Below are 17,774 nucleotides of genomic sequence, written 5' to 3'. Positions count from 1 at the left end.
AACACCCCCCTTCCACTTGAACAGCATTGCTGCCAACCTTCAAAACTCCGATAGGTGCGATATATTTGCTTTTCCCTTTTTTTACATGAATGGAAGATTTAATATGGACCATGTCTCCCACCTCCAAGGGAAACATGTTAGCCCCTTTCTTGTTATTGTACCAAAAGTTGTCGTTTTGCCTGAGTCTGTGATATGTTTTCTTTCACAATATCCATAATTTTCATGAAATCAGATTCTGAATTTAAGCCATTTGCTCATCCATCCAGGCCTAAAATGTGTGTGTGCATTCCTTCCTCTTTAAAGCTCGAAACGTGAAACTTTGGTGGCAGAATACGGAGTTGTCCTATAAAACCACAACATGCTATTCACAGATCTGGTAATGTCATGGTTCCCAAACTTGGCCCACTTAATGCACTCCCCCCACCACACGATTCATCCTTTCTACAAGACCATTTGTTTGTGGGTGGTATAAGGAACTCTTCAGGTATTTTATACCACATGAAGCATGATATGTCTGCAACTCATTACTAACAAACTGAGTTCCATTGTCAGAGACAAGAACCTCTGGGAACCCTTCCCTCAAGTTAACTTCCCTTAAAAAGACAATCATATTTGATGCATTGGGTTCTAGGACCATCTTAATTTCTGGCCATTATAGATGCATAGTCCATGAGGGCAAAAATGTACCTGGATCCACCCGGCAGAGAATCAAGAGGCCCCATTACATCAATCCCTAACTTGATCAATGGACTAGAGGGAAACTCAATAGATAATATGGGTGGTGTCACCACCTTGAGACTCTTAACGGCAGCTCCACTTACACAACAAGTTTTTACTACCTCATTCATTTCTGCATCCATACTAGGCCACCAAAAGGTTTCTCTAATGCAATGTTTATTGAGCCAGCCCTCCCTGACCAACTCACACACTTGCTGCAGTAACGTGTCATCCCTCAAAGCACTCATCCATCCTTCCTCTGAACCTATGTTGAGTTCAGGTATTTCTAAGACAGTTACAAAACATCCTCTGAATCTTTATCGCATAGCTCATTGAAATCCAACTCTTCACTTTCATCCTTTCTCTGTGGGAAGTGGAAAATAAAATCAGCCCTCCCATTCTTTCCTCCATAAATGTGGGGCACATCAAATTGGTACTGCATCAATCTGGTAACTATCCTCATGATCCTAGGGTATAACATTTGCTAGCACCAGTACCAAGAATGGTAACTATATGTTTGCGATCAGTTTGTAGTTTAAAACACCTTCTCCACACATACAGACAAATCCTTTTTTAGCCCACAAAAAAGCCAGTCATTTCTTCTCCATAACAGAGTACTGGAGATCAGCATACTTAAGTACTCTTGGTGCAAATGCCATTGTGTTTTCCTCATCCCCAAAACCTTGCATCAGGATGGCACCCAACCCCACCTGGCTGGCATCAATTGTGATACCAAAGCAGTATCAAAGAGTTTGAAAGCCTTGCTATTAGCTAAGCTGGATTTGACCTGATTGAAAGCAGCAACACACTCTTCAGATCACTCACACTTGACACCCTTCTTGAACAAGGTGCTGATGGGGCGCACCATGGTGGCAAAATCAGGGATGAACCGTGAGTAATACTCACATAGACAAAGCAACATTAACTCCAGTTTTGTCATTAGGGTTGGTAGCAATTACAATAGCCTCAATAAACCATGCCAAGGTCTAATTCCTTCTTGAGATATTAAATAACTGAGATCATTAACTTCTCTACACATAACTTTACTTTTCTTGGTTTTGAGAACTATCCCATGTTTCTCAAACATATTGAGCACATTGCGCAGAATAACTTTATGAGATTGAGTATCTTTAGCATGAATCAATAAATCATTTTGGAACACCAGTATGCCTTCTACTCCACCAAAAAGGTTCTACATTGCCCTCTGGAAAATGGAGGCAGCAGATGCCAAGCCAAACAGCATGCAATGGTATTGGAATGTTCTGAGAGGAGAAATGAAGGCAGTCAAGTTGACTGAGTCTGGATGTAACTCAATCTGGTGGTAGGCACTAGCCAATTCAAGTTGGGAGAAAACTTGGGCCCCTTTGACACAAGCAAATAAGTCATTGATCTTGGGTAATGGGTGTGAGTCAACTCAAATTTCCTTATTGAGAGACCTCAAATCCACACAAACGCATTGTTGTCAACACCTCTTTCGAGCCACAAGTGGAGATAACCACAAAGAAGACTCTGGGGGCTCTATGATTCCTTTATCACACAATTTCTTGAGTTCTTTGTCAAGATCTTCTTTCGCACTAAAAGGAAGAGTGTGCCTAACAGGAACTGCTCCTTCCTTTACAATAATATTGTGTCTAAAACCTCAAATGTTACCTAACCGATTGCAAAAGACAAAGGAGAAACTCTCTGTCCACTTCTGTGTCTCCTCCTCCCCCCAGTCAACTACCAAAATTTGCTCCCTGGCACCTGGTCATAGTATCATGTCGAACAATCCCTAGTGAAACCATCCAAGGATTTTAAGGCACTGGACAGCAATGTAACATTTAGCCCTGATCTTCCTCCTTTTGAACACTAGAACATCCTCAATAAAACTAAGAAGTTCAATCCAGCTCCCTTCATAAGAGACTGCAGAATGGTCTGGAGACAATAATTCTCTGTCGCACCACGTCTCCTCAAACAATTGCTGAGTGATCATGGTGATCCAGAATCAACCAAAGGTCTGAGTACCTTGCCCCCAACACTCACTTCTACTATGAGATTGACTCAACAAGAAGGATCCCCTATGACTGGTTCATTAAGATTGCTTTGGGAACAAACTTGTTCATCTTCGATCACAGAGATGACTTCAGTGTCTAACTCATCCTCAATGAAACCTGAGATCTCAATACTCTTGGCTAACTTGATGGTCTCTTCCAAATATACATTTTCCATAGCTAGAAGATTTGCCTTATCTGTTGATGTTAGCACTGACATACAAATTAGTCTCTAATAAGCTGATCAGTAAAGCTTTTAAGTTGGCAAACAGACGTTAACCTCAGTAAAACTGATATATACACATCTACGTCGTCTCCATCAACCCACTTTCTGTGAAAAATATGTCTTAATACCATAAGACTGGTTTGTTTTGTCAAAACTGGTTTTAAGTTTAAGAACAGTTTCTTGACACTCATCAATAGTCTCAGCCCTGTCAAGCGATATGTTAGGTAAATGCTTGAAAATGGATAATCTTTCAAAACCTAGAGAATGAAGTAGTAAATATTTCTTCCTTTCAGCACCAAATCTTAAAGCAGCAATTGCCCCAAGGTAGGTTTTAAATGCATCAAACCATACCTCCCATCTGATGGGTGGTTCACCAGGATTGTCCAGGAAAGATGGAGGAGGTGTGACCACTTGCATAGTACACATTATAAGAACAGAAAGGAAACTAGCAAATTTCCTATTTAGTAACTGTGTGTGTTACTATAAAGCAGTCAGAATTCCCTGAATATTCTATAAAGTAAGATATATATATATATAAATATATATATATACTGTTATCCAGGACAAATATGGTGAAGCACATGTTTGAATATATGACCTGCAAATGAAAATATGTAGCAATAATGTGCAAAAGAGATCACTATTAATCCAAAAGGTGTGCGAATTACCGGGGTCCGCTTTAGAATAGTAAAAAGTATTTCTGACTTTAAAGTGTGTGAATCACTCTGATCCACAATAAGAACACTGCCCTTTGAAGTTTATGTAGTTTATGTTGGTAAAATGTATAACATAGGGTGTGCAAATCACCACGATCTGCTATACTCACGACCTTCTAGTTGTTTCCGCTAGTTGGCCGCGTTCAGTAGTAGCAGGTGTCCAGAGAAACACCTGATGTTAGAACAGCATAGCTCGGCACTGCACATTGCTGGGTGCAAACACGGTTACCAAGCCGCCATCGATCCTGGAACTACCATTGCTAAGTGCAACCAAGGTTTTAATTCTGCATTCACTCCAGGAAGGAAAATATCCATTGTCAAGGAAGACTGAGGCACCTCACGTCACACTTTTACCTTGCGCGAACCACTGTGCATGGGACTCCAGCGAGAGGCAAGCATGAGATACATTGTTGACGGAGTCCTATAATAATTCAATTTAAATCTGATCGGAGCAGCCAAGAGAAGTAGATGTTGCAGGAGCTGGTGCTCGCAGGTGTCACAGGAGGCAAGACCGTACACAGAGAAGTAATCTCAAAATCTGGAGAGGGTCTGCCCACGGTCCACATGAAACAGCAGAAATAATAAATAGTAAAACCCAATTCACACGGGGTGCTGACAGGAATCAATGGAATGAAGTCCAATTTGAACTGAGGTGGCGACAGAAACCAGGACTACACATGCATGAACACAGCACGCATGGCAGCACAGGAAGAGCAGATGAAGCCGAAGAAGATCCGTATGCACTAGGTTCGACCATGTAGCCATCCTCCTCACCAATATTTTTATAGTGATGAAGCTGAGGCCAAGGTAAGTTCAGTAGTTTTATTTTAGCTGATACACGGTTGACAGGTACATCCACTTGAAATATCATATTTGAAGAACTTGACATACTGCATAGAAACATCATAGCAACATCAGATCTATTGGCAGATCTATCTAGGTTGTTCAAGCAAAGACGTTCCCTGCCAGTACTACAGTGACATATTGTATCTGCAGCTTGGAGGATCCTTTTTGGACACTGTGGGTTTCTTGAAGAATAGCTTTGCCTGTTTTCTTCAGTTTCCAAGTAAGATTATTTTCCTTTTAACAAAATATTTAAGTTCATTGATATTTAGTGAAATATTAGTGGGAGGTTTCATTCTGCAGGATCTGGTAACTCTGTAATGCTACCAAGAAAGAGCTTAAACAAGGGATATATGTCCACTCTAAATTCAGATAATCCAGCAACATTGCTATGGGTATGACAAGCAAGAGTTTTTAAAACTCTGAATGGCATACTATCTCCGAGTTAAGCGATAGCCAGCTAGCAGTCTGTTTAGACTCTTAAAGCAACCATCACAGTTTTACACTCTGCTGCGGTCATGAGGTATCTGCGATTCAGGTTTTAAGAAGAAAGGAAGTGGGGCCATTGGTTAAACTCTATCCTCCTGAAGGTGTTCATCATCTTTTAAAGGAGGTCTAGATTTAACCCGATTAGTGGAGACTTTTGGTGTTCCTCCCTCTGAATGAAGCTTTTTTTTCTTTAGATATACCTGAACCCAAATCTAGGGATTCCATTCCAGAGAATGCTGGTCTTGAATATGATCTCATATTTGAATTGTAGGGGCAGCAGCAATATTCTTAGGCAATGGAGCAGAAGTTGCTTCCATATGCTGTTGGCGAAAACCTTTTCAAGCTATCCCGGTAGTCCCTTGTTTGGCCATGGAGAGTAACCAGCATGACCATAGGGTCAAGTAGGCCACAGCGTATTTCATATTTTTTCAGGATAGGACGGAGGCCCATTAATATTTACCTAATAGTGTTTGTTCCACGAACAAAGTCAGCTACAATTTAGATCCTCCTGTGGCTCTTATATTAATAAGACCATGAGTCTTAGCTGTCTGTAGTATTAGCCTTACCTGTTTATGATGTAGTAGGCAGGTGTTGATAGGTATAGGCCAGTTTTGCTAACCAGTTGTCCTAGACCAAATACTATGTGCTCTTTGGTATTCAAGGAGTCTCTTGAATTGTATTGACAGTAGCTTGAAGGGCATAAAAATGTTCCTGAGGGATAGACTGAAGGGGGTTAGTAATTCTATCCCGCCTTCTAAGATCCCCTCATCCAGCTCACGCAATATATCTCAGCTTAATGTATATACTACTGACATGTGTCGAATTGTTGGTGCTATTATGGAAAGGAAGTGAATATCGTATTTTTAATATGTACACATGTGTTAAGGTATTTTTAATGAATTGTACTGTTACTTATTTATTTAGATTAATATATATTATATTGAATTTCATTGGGTTAAAAGGTTGCTGCTATTGGGGAAAGACCGTGGATTCCGTACTCTTATTATGAATATATTATAAGGAGGTTTTAATGAATTGAAATGTAATTTATCTATTGTGGTTTCCTGTTGTGTTTAAAGACTATGGTCTAAATAAACAAAGAGTTTGACATACATGACAGTAGCTTGGTTAGGAAAGCTTGCACAAAGACAGAGATGTAGTCCCTTTATTCCACCTCTGGCACCCCACAAATACAAATACTATTGCACCTGTTATGATCTTCCTAGTCAATTAGTTGTTGTTGGAGGTTCCACACTGTATTATGAAGGTTTGTTGTATACCAGACTTTTTTCTCAAGGTGACTCTCCTAATGGTAGAATCCAGCCTTGTTTTGAAATATGTTAACTTTACATGGAGGCATTTAATTTTCTTATTAGTACCTGTCATCGCGTGTTCCACTGATGCAACTGGTTTAATCATCTTAAGTTCTATTAATATCTCCTCTAATGCTAAAGAAGACATTGTTCTTGCGGTGGGGTGGGATGGGGGTATTTTCCCCAAATGTTTTTCGACTAGGACCTCTGAAAATAAAAGTTGCCTATGTGTTTTTTCCTAGACATATGACTAACTGCATCAGCACTGGTGTGCAAAGAAGGGAGAGAATAACACCAGAACAGGCAACCTCATGCAATTGTCTTGAGCTGGGAGAATACTGGACACTGCGACAATGTCTCAAATGGGTTGTTACTTGTTACATTCATAGGCAGTACGTACAGGATGGAATTAGGTAGTTGACTTATCCAGTTTGCTGTCGCTGATGATTCTGAGGCTCCTGGCAAGGGTGCTGAGTGTGGCTGTGGGTCAGAGTTCAGCCAGCCACCAGTTGGAGTTTCATGGTGAGGTGTTCCTGCTGAAGATCACTGCTTCTGTCTTGTCAGTTGGCATTCATCCAGGTAGCAATTTCGGTCATGCAGGCTATGAACCTTTTTCTTGTGTTGAGGGTCTTGTTGAGAGGGAAAGTATGATTTGCCAGTCATTGGCATAGGAGACTATGATGATGTGGTGTACACAAATGATGTTGGCCAAAAGGATCATATTTGTGTTGAGGAAGGTGGGGCTCAGCAATGAACATTGAGGCACTTCACAGATGAGTTTGCGGACCTCTGAGGAGCAAGGTGCCATGCTGATATCTTGTGTTCTGTACATGAAAAACGTGCAGAGACAGTGAATAGTGGGTCTGCTTGTTCTCCCTAAGTTGGCAGGGTATGCTCAGACGTGAGTCCCTTTCTCACTTTGCCACTGGAGTCAAGCAAGCCTGGCTGAAGACGGCTGTAATGCCAGAAACCGGTCCTGGGAAGCTTGATTCCGGTCCAGGCATGGTCACCGATCATGGCCTTTGCAAAACGAGGGATAACTAGTAGTTTCTGGTCATTCGATCTAAGTACTCTTTTCTGGCTGTATTTCTGAAGTCTTTGCCTCAAATATTGAGGACCAGTATCTCTAACTGCTCTCTGCATCAGGGTCAGGGCTTTATAATCTATCCTTCTTTTTACAGGCAACCAGTGTAGACTACGCAGATAGTGGGTAATGTGATGTCACAATGTCACGTTCCTAATAAGCCTTGCTGATGTATTTTGAATAATATGTAGCCTCCTGACCAAATACTCAGGAAGACCCAGGTAAAGGCGATTAGCGTAGTCAAGCTGAGAGGTGACTAATGCATGTACCACGACAGTCTTCCTACAGTCCATAGGCAGGAAGTGAAGGAATCTCCTCGGAGCCTTCAACTTCCAGAAACACAATGAGGAAACATGAGAGATTTGCTCTTTGCCAGTAAGTTGTGAGTCAAGCTTGAACCCCAAATTCCTGGCAGAAGCCACTGGAAGAGGAGGTGGATTTTACTCAGATGGCCACCAGAGTTCCGAATGAGGGGTGATGGATTGAATAAAAAACAGGACCTCCGTTTTACTGTGTCTAATTTTAAGCAGCTATCCATCACCCATGACGAGATATTAAGAAGAAACTGGCGAAGGCTGTCTCGCTGTGTTCTCTAAAGGAGAACACAGTTGCATATCGTTGGCATATGAGACAACCGTAACCCCACATTGCTCAACGATGACTGCAAGGGGAGTGAGGTACACATTAAAAAGCGTTGGGCTGAGAGCCGAGCCCTGAGGAACCCCACACACAAGGGAACTGGAGAGGGAGACATGAGGATGGAGAGTCACCTGCTGAGGATGAGGATGGAGAGTCACCTGCTGTTAATCAGACGACTAAGTATGGTTTTGCAAGTGTGCATCTGTAGACTCCACAATAATGCATATAACTGCAGAAAATAATATCTATAGGTTTACGATGTCTGCATTTTCTGTGACACAAGCACTAGGCCTCCAAGAGAAGCTATAAAACAATTTGAAATTAACCTCCCCAACTCCAAACCTGTTATCAGCAAAAAGCACACTCAGAAAATTCATCGATGTCATCAATTAGCTCTATTTTCAAACTGAGCTGAGGGCACAAATCTCAGACAGGGTACACCATTATTTATGGTTCTATGTAATAATCTTTTAATCATATTAATTTTTCTTTGTTGCAATTATTTTATTGGTATCAAGAACTCCCCAAATAACAACTGTGACAATATCATGTTTATCCATCATGGGTACAGAAGAGATGGCTGATCATCAATAGCAAGACATCCATACCCAACCACGGGGAGAGCAACAAATATAACCATGTGGGAATGACATGGGAAAGTGATGGGAAATGGAGAGAATAGAACCAGAGAAGATGAGAGCAGGGAGTACATTACATTTAAAAGATCGACCTCATGATCCAATGAGGTTGTACTGACTGACAATAAACATCTAGTAAGAGAAATTTGAAGACTAGTAAAGAGAAAGGGAAGGTCTTTCTCAAAAAACAAATGAAAGAGGATCTATGAGAAAATAAATCAAGAATGAGATAATGCAAAAAATACCCGTTTTTATTTTTGTATTATGTTAACAATGATTACAAAAAATACCATCATGGAGAAAATATGACATTGATCCTAAATTTGGCTCTTGTTCTACCTAACCATTACTAGAACTCAATGCTACAATTACCCATTTCCTATTCCAAAGATTACCCCTAAGCCTAAATCTATTTATTACCCTTGCACTAACATTAAGTTCAACTGTTTCCTCAATTAAATCATGGTGCTATTTTAATATTTTTTTACATGCTTCTAGTTTCTTTATTTTTCTTCATTAGTACTTAAATTCACCTTTTCGTTTTCAAATGTCTTCATTTTGGATGTGAAATTAAGATTTAGTTTTTTTGGCTCCTCATAATGTCTTTTGAGAACGCAGGAGGGCAGTGTTTATGCATATTATAGAGAGAGTGTAGGACCAATTGAAACATGTCTTGATTGGATCACATTTTAATAGTGAAAACAAAGAGGATTAAACAGTAATAAACATCAACATTAATCTTATCTATCAAAGGTGATGGTGGGGTGAAGGAATAGTCATAGTTTTGGTGATGTTTTAAAAAATTCACAGTCTTTATTGACAAGAACAGGGCATTCCCATTTCTTTCTTTATTGGCATTTTTCGCAAAAAGGTTTAACATAAATCAACACTTTTGAAACATCAAAAACATGCTACAGTGTGTTTTTCTTCTTCCACTGACGGACATTCATATTCACATGGATAGACAAACAACCACTGTATATATGCACACATCATTTGGCAAGTTTCAGGCAATATTAATAATTTATTTTTTTTTCTAATTAAAAAACACTTGGATAAACTTTTTTTTCTTATGCAATAAAAAGAAGGATGCAAAATTGTCTTTTTCTAAGCTTCAACTAATAGGAAAATAATACAACAGAAAATATGAAGCTCATAGCCTACCTGAAGAAGAGGCCAGTGATGGATGGCGGTGCATTCAATGTCATGTTAAAAGATGCAGTACATGGCAAGCCATGGCAAGCATGCACATAAGAAAACTCTTTAGTTACGCTGGATGTGCCGGCTGCCACAGTTACATCACAATGGATATATGTGTTTTGGGGTCCTTTGCAGCTGTAAGTCACATCTTCTGTGAAACTACACAGAAAACCTAAAAAATCTGAAACAGTAAAGAAAACCTATGAGAGAATACAATTTACTGAAATAATATTCTAGTTCATTGACTAATTTACTACTTCTCGTCAATTCTCTGGCTATCATTATATGTACTTTTTGACAATTTGGGATAGTCAAGTTTGAGACACAAACTCCTAAGGTATTTCTGGTGAATCAATGAGATGTAAAAACATTAAGTTTGTCTGTGAAAATTAGCATAACCAAAGCTAAGTAAAGCCCATATGCCTATGCTGTGTTGTGCATACAGACATTTTAGGTCAATGAAAATTTCAATCTGTTAGTTTCTAAGATACATTCATATATTTTAATGTATGTGATATATAAGCTGCTGTCAAAAATTAATTACAAATCTTATTGTAGTTACAGTTCGGCATCCATATTTCTTGTCGAAAGATAAAATACAGTTAACACAATTAAAATAAACATTCTGTAAAAACATTTGATAAGCAAATATTACAATAATTGCTATCATCAGCAAATGATCCGAATAGTCATTAATAAAATACCAGGAAAATGATTTTATCAATATATTGTTCACTATTACACGGACTTGGCAAGTCTAGAAACTTTTCCATTTCTGTGACCTCACATAAAATGACCTGTAATATATAGAACCATTATATGGTTATTAACACTCGGGCTTTCACCTAAAGGTTTGGAGATAAAGGGCCTCATTTACAACCCATTGCACTGCCAGTGCGTCAGATGCACCTGAGGCACAATGTGCCTACCCATATTTACAAGGCCACATAAAGTCATCCTGCGTGACTTTTCATGGCCTTGTAAATATGGGCCCCATTCACACAATACTCCGTGTGAAAAGGGGCATTCTATGGGTGTTGCTGTGGATGTTCGCGCACACCATCCATGGAACCTGACACATTCCCAGATTTACAAAAGTGTTGTAAATCATGTTTCCATAGGAAATGCATGTTTTCGCTTGCTTATATCTTTGGTGCAGTTTGTCGAATCTTCACAAAACTTTCCCAAACGTTTTTCACCACAGCTCCTTCCTGGAAAGTTTTGGGGTGATCCATTATACGGAGGCTGGGAAAAAGGGGAGGTCGCAAAACACATTTTCCCTATTCATTGTTTCCATAGGAACTTTAAACAGAGCTACAGCCCAATCCACTGAATGGCTTTAAACAAAATTTGTCAGAAAGGAGTGATTTTTGTGATTTGGTGTAAATGTATTCAATTGTTTATGAGCAAATATTGGTTCAAAATGTTGCATATTTCATGCCACTGAGGATCTGGTGAGCCAACAGACCTTATGATGAGCTCTGACTGGCTGCCGCAATGTCAACAATTTCTTAGGACTCAATCCGAGCCCTAAAAAAATATAAAAAACAAATATAAATGTGCAGGGTAAGAATCAACTGTCCCATTAGACATGGCAAGAGGTGGGGGGGGAGGGACCGAAAAACTTTGGTGGTGGGGGTGAATGGCCTCCCTCCCCAAGCCTCTAAGAGGCCATGGGGACCTGATCCCCTGTGCCAATATTTTCATGAATGTGAGGGGAGCCTTGCGGCCCCCATCCCCAAGCCTAAAAACGATTAAAAGGCCTTAAAATGCCTAAAAAGGCCCCTGAACACCTATTAGTTAAAATCAAAATATGGATTCCTGCACTGCCTTTAGAAAATGCCATCTTTGAGTCTTTTAGATGTTGCACTTCCCTATCCTCCTTCCACAAGAAGCTAAAACCTGACTATTTTAGGTTACATTCTTATGCCACTGATACCTGTCCTCAAGCACCGGGAAACCCTACGAGTAGCTATGCGCTATATATGGACTCATTAATAAGTGGGGCCGCTTGCAGGGAGCTGGCCTCCTCTTGCAGCCCCTTATAAAAAAAAATTAAAATTGTGGATGACCTGGGTGAAAGAGGCCGCTCATTTATTATGAGCGGCCCTACAGCAAAAGATTAGATATAGCGCATTCCTGTCCTTTTCCCCTGCGCTGACTCAAAATGGACTACCGTGCGCCAATGCAGGCACCTTTGCACTTTGCAAGGGTGAGTGCGTCTAGGGTATGATTATTTTTGTGCAGGAAGGGAAACCTTCCTGCACAAAAACAATCACAAGACGCTTTTTCCTCAGATTGCAGCACACATAGAAAGAGGAAAAACAAGGCAAAATAAAGATAACTCGTCTTGTTGCGCCTTCCTTATGCCTCCCCTGGGGAGGCGTATGTTTTTGGCACTGCCTTAGACTTACGATTTCTCATAAATCTGGGGCAGTGTCAAAAGGCCATGGATGTTGCTGGGAACACCACCAGCAACACCTATGGGACGCCCCTTTCACACAGTTTTCTGAGTAAAAGGGGCACATATTTGTAAGGCCATAAAAAACCACATAAAGTGGCTTTAAGTGCGGTGGTACTTTGTGCCACTGAAATGTCAAAAAAGTGAGGTTCTGGTGGCGTCAAATTGCCAGTAAGGCCTCAAGGCCCTGAGTTGTTCCCCCCTCAAATAGATTATCAGTGCATTTTGGCTCCAATGCCGTTCTTTTGCCTCGTCAGAACAGTTTTTAACAAGGGCTAGTAATTTCATCATAATGGCAATAATACCCACTGTAGTGATTTTAAAATCTTATGTTTTTTTGAGGGATCACTTTTACTGCAAATTACCAATCTTTAATGAGAGAAAATAATGTCACTATTCACACTCCACAACGTTTTGTACAGGCCCATGAAGTGCTGCCATAGTGCTATCATTTCAACGTATTCAGAAAGAAAAGATGATTTATATATTGTGTTTAAAGAATGCATATTCAATCGAATTAAGATGCATTGTTTTCATGAAAGGGCTCTCGGCCATGTAAAGTTAACAACAAAATTCCAATGTACCTATGTGAGAAAGTGGGTTATTAGTTGGGAAGGAAGTTGGTCCTTGGTACTGCTCTGTACTCTCAAATATTTTTGCAACATTCTCATTCACCATCTCCATTTGCAAATGACTTACCACTACATTTGTGTAGTCGGTAAAGCATTAAAGTTTCCTGACCGCATTTCAGTTGCAAAACATTAATAAATTCCATTCCGAATCAGTATTCTGAAGGGACGCCCTAAACACGCCCCTTCCAAATATCGATTCTGTAATGATTCAGTATCGTGTTACCAAAACACAATTTGTGTTTCATACAACCCAAAAAGCTTTTTTGTGGTCGTAAATGGCCTGATTTTGATTTGGGACCTCATCGACTCCAATACACTGCACCTCCTCTTCCTCACCGAAACCTGGCTCAGCCCCACATTCGTGCCAGACATCGCCGAAGCCATTATTGGATACAAACTCCTGCACCAGGAACACCACTATAAACCTGGAGGAGGACTCGCCATCATCCACAGAGACACCATCAAGTGTACCTCTTACACTGACCCAGAAGCCACTTCTATGGAACACATGCACTTCAAGCTTCAGATGGACAGTAAAACCACTTTCAAACGCACCTCGCCTACTGGTATCAGAACCTCACACCCACTTCAGCAACCTCCTCACCATACCCCTCACCATGGGCACCACAGACTTCATACTTCTAGCTGATCTCAACTTTCATCTCAATTACCCCATGGACCCCAAGGATCCAACTCCACGGACCGGCTCGAAAATCTACAGAACTTCGCCCCCACCCAGCTCGTGCAAGGCCCTAACTATATCGCTGGACACATCCTGTGTGGTTCTGAAAATCTGGACCCCGTTGTTATCCCGATATCGAGGTCCAATACCCGTGTCACAAAATATCAACGTACCATGACGAATTTGGTGTCCACGAACCGATAATGATTAGGACATCATTCCTATACATTTGCGTCATAATCGAGGGTCGCCAACGCCCCTAAATCGTAGTTTCCGTCCCGACCCCTTAGACTCCATTTTGTGAACGACATCCATCTTACGTCTTGCCCTCATGATAAGTCAATTAAAGGTCGAGCTTGATCTAAAAGGACACGTCCACCTTCCCTGACTCCCCCCTGACCTGTCCCAACTGACTCCCTTGCCTCCAGCCAAACCTGTTTGGGCAGCCCCTCGCCCAGTGGCCAAATACGATAGCATCAATACATAACATTCCTCAAACCATTCACTACATACAGACCATGCTTTCTACAAACATGCACCTGTCCATACTCCTTGTTTATGGCCAGTTTTATGACTGGGTGGTACCTTCTTTTATTGGGATTTCACCGATATCTGATGGGACTTCCGGGTCTGGCTGGGTAATCTATCACGAACTGGACATCTATAATGTGGGCTTGCTTACATGACTTCGCTCTTTGTATTATTATAGAAATATGTTTACAGCCGTATCATAAACTCAAGAATTCTTGCTTGCAGCTATTATTTTTGTACATAAGGAGAAGGCTGGTTCTGTAAAAACGAACAGTCTCCTGAGAACACATGACCCGTGCTTGTCGTGCTTCTAGGACACCTGTTACTTGGTAGCTATCAATAAAACTTGATCTCTGACTGCGACTAGAAGACTCCGTGTTTCTGTGGTCCGAAACAAGGGGGAACTCAGAGGTCTTCGGGTGTTATTCCCTGGCACCACCGGGTTCCTAAAAACCCGGCACCTCAGTTGGCGCCCAACTCGGGGCGGTATCAAGCGGCGACGGTCCAAGCCAGATGTTCGTGAGGAGCTTTGTGTGAAAATTCCGGAGGACGGCCAGCCACTTCAGCGACCCCTGTATGTCGACGTGGTTCCGAAGGTCTTTGCTGCGAGGTTCCCCGCGTCCCGACGGCTACGAAGGACTGCTGCCCTGACTATCGCCTTGTTTTGGACCCAGTGATCCTTGGTAGAGCGAAACGATAGACGAGTCTTCTAGCGACGTCACAGATCTTCAAATACTTCAGTTAAGTATAAGTGGAGCGTCTCCCAGTCCTTAGTTTGTCCTTAGTTTTTTGGTATCCTTGAGATACGCTTTGATTTGGTACTTGCAAGCCCCAAAGCCGAAGGACTTGTGTATTCACGAGAAATATCGTAACAGATAATCCTTTGAAGTTTGAAGCTAGACTAGTGAGCAAAGATGCCTGGTTTTAGCAGTCTTGGAAACTTGTTTTGTCTTGGTTATAGTAAGGACTCCCGATTAGAGGATTCCTGTCCGGTTCCTCCAATTGGAACTCCAACGTATGAGCTCTATGTGAAGCATGGCGTAGGTCCTATCGCATATAATGAAGTGTGGATAAAATACACCCGTAAGGATGGTGTTTTAAAATGGCCCCAATATGGTAGTTTCGACTCAGAAATTTTAGATAATCTAGAGGTCAAATTGTTCAAGAAGAAAGCCCGGCCGGCGATGTTTGACTCTTTCCGCTTATGGCGTAAAGAGGCCAAACAAAAGGAAATTAAATTAGAAAAGAAAAATAAGAGAGAAAGAGGTATTTCAGTAATGCAAGCCGCGATAAAATTTAAAGACAATGAAGAAGAACAAATAAGTGAGCAGTTGCACAGGCAACGTAAAATGGCAATAGATAAATGCTATCCTGTTTTACAACCTCCTCAGCAAGAAACAATAAAAGAGCGTGAAAAAGATCCATTAATGGCACATCTGCTAAGTTCGCCACCGCCCTATGCACAAAATGCCACAGCACCTCCGCAACCTTTAGTTGCACCTCTGGTAGCTGTTATGCCGGCTCCTTTACAGCACTCAACAGCTGCTCTTCAACTGGCTTCTATTTCTCTGGTGCAGCCTCCTCAAGGCTCACCGATTACATCTATTTCTCCTACTGTTCCTCCTACAACTTTGCCTAGCACACCTTCTATTTCTTCTGATACTCGCTCTACGAATGCTTCTGTTCCTACTTTGCGTGACTCTGTTCTGCCACCAGTTATTCCTCCGCTTTCACCTTTCGTCTGGCATAAAATGGCCAGCATTGCTACTAACATTCCTTCACCACTTTTTCGGTCGCCTAAAACGACCCCTAATATGGGACCAAGACAATTACGAAGCCAAATGCCTGATTATCAAGAGAGGGAATCACTGAATAGGTTAGCACTGAATTGGGCTATGGATACAGCGAGATATGATGTAGAGTCTGTCGTGAACGTCTTCCGTCAATGGGATGAACCGACGCAAAGATATGTTTTTGAACAGATGTGTGTTTTTCTGTGTGAGGATTTGGAAGATAATGGTCAAGAGGGCAACGCTCGAGAGTTGTGCAATGTACGATTTAAATTTGGGGAAGGCATGATCATAGGTCCCGATGTCGAAAAAGCAGTTGGGATATTATTATCATATCGAAGTACGGGTGGTAATTCTGGGTTATCATCTGAATGTGGTACGTCTAGTAGGAAGAGAGCGAGACAGTACCCCATGAGAGAGGTTCCTCCGGTTTGGAGGGAAGGTGATGCGAATGCAGTACCGCCAATTCTGCCCCATTTCCAGCATGTATGGGTACATGTCCCCTGGAAAAGATCGGAAGTGTTGGCCCTCGTAAAAACCCGACTGGGTATTATAAGGAGTTATCGCAAACTGCAAGCTCATGTATAATGAATTTAGCGGATGTAGACATGTTGTTTGGGAACGTTGTTCCACATCCTTTATGGAGCAAAATCCGTCATACGGATCACGATCAGGAACTAGGTGACTCGTGGGCGAACATTGCGACTACAGATGCTAGACAAGTCGGTGGTTTTAAACCTGAGCCATTAATAGCTGAACTTCCCGGTAGGATTATAGCGTACATGAAAACAATAATGCCTGAAGTGCGCGTAAACTGGGACAAGCTATCTGCGTGCAAGCAGAAGAAAGATGAGAATGTGTCTGACTTTTTCACAAGATTTGAGGAAACTTTCACCGATCATAGTGGTCAGGATATGGCTACCGAGGGTGGTCAAAGATTGTTTGTAGACAAGTTCGTACATAATTTGCTTCCTGAACTATGTAACAAACTGAAAGATTCGGAGAGTGCTTGGGCTGTCTCTACGTCGGCGCAGATTTTAGCTACAGCCCAGTACTATGAAAATAGGCGCAAAGACGAGCTAGATAAAGTCGACAAAAAGACGAAAGATTTGAAAACTAAAGTTCTTCTCCAGCAAGCTTATCCGCCTCGCACGGCTAGTCAGCCCAATTATCAACAACAACAGCAGTATTCGAGAAACGCGCAAGGAAACGAGTTTTCCCATCAGCGTCCTACGTATGGCCCGAATCAATGTGCGTATTGCAAGGAAGAGGGTCATTTTAAAGGTAATTGTCCGGCCCTTGCGCGACGTTTAAACGGTTCTCCAGGTGTAAGGGGAAGAGGTGTTCAGCATGCCCCTAGAGGTAGGGGCCGTGGAAATGTCACCCAGAATACGACTTCTTTTCCGCCTCAGAATTCGATGAACAGCTTTGACCAACAGAATAATGCGTCGTCCAGGTCAGCTCAGTACTATACTGACGACTATTACACCGCACACGAAAATGAGGGTAACGATTGCTAGGACAGCCATGGACAAAGAGAGGGAGTTGTTTCAGTTCCAGTAGATCAGAATGGACCTTATGTCGAGGTAATTACCTCAGGAGTGTCAGAGCCATTTCTGGTGCTACAAAAAGTTCTATAATGCACTCGAAACTTCCTGGCGCACCTTTGTCTGGCGAAATGAATGTTTCAGTAGGTTTCTCTGGCGCCCCTGTTAGAAACCCGATCTCCAGTCCTGTATCGATTTCTATTGGCCCATGCGAATTAGAAGCACCCCTCATTTTG

General features: G+C 41.6%; 1 protein-coding gene across 1 annotated transcript in view; it reads right to left on the bottom strand.

Moving 5' to 3' along the window:
* PKHD1 (PKHD1 ciliary IPT domain containing fibrocystin/polyductin) overlaps window positions 1-17,774 on the bottom strand; it is a 1,769,028-nt gene that overhangs the window by 1,370,891 nt on the left and 380,363 nt on the right. The window contains exons 33-35 of the mRNA XM_078647366.1: window positions 9,860-10,076; window positions 3,102-3,178; window positions 2,812-2,945 (exon numbers count right to left, since the gene is read on the bottom strand). Coding sequence (XP_078503492.1) covers window positions 2,812-2,945; window positions 3,102-3,178; window positions 9,860-10,076 — 428 coding nt within the window. The remainder of the gene's footprint in view (window positions 1-2,811; window positions 2,946-3,101; window positions 3,179-9,859; window positions 10,077-17,774) is intronic.

Source organism: Lissotriton helveticus, chromosome 6 (assembly GCF_964261635.1).
Source record: "Lissotriton helveticus chromosome 6, aLisHel1.1, whole genome shotgun sequence".
Lineage (NCBI taxonomy): Eukaryota > Metazoa > Chordata > Amphibia > Caudata > Salamandridae > Lissotriton > Lissotriton helveticus.
The sequence above is the reverse complement of the archived record's forward strand: the minus strand, read 5'-3'. Positions and strand labels throughout refer to the sequence as shown.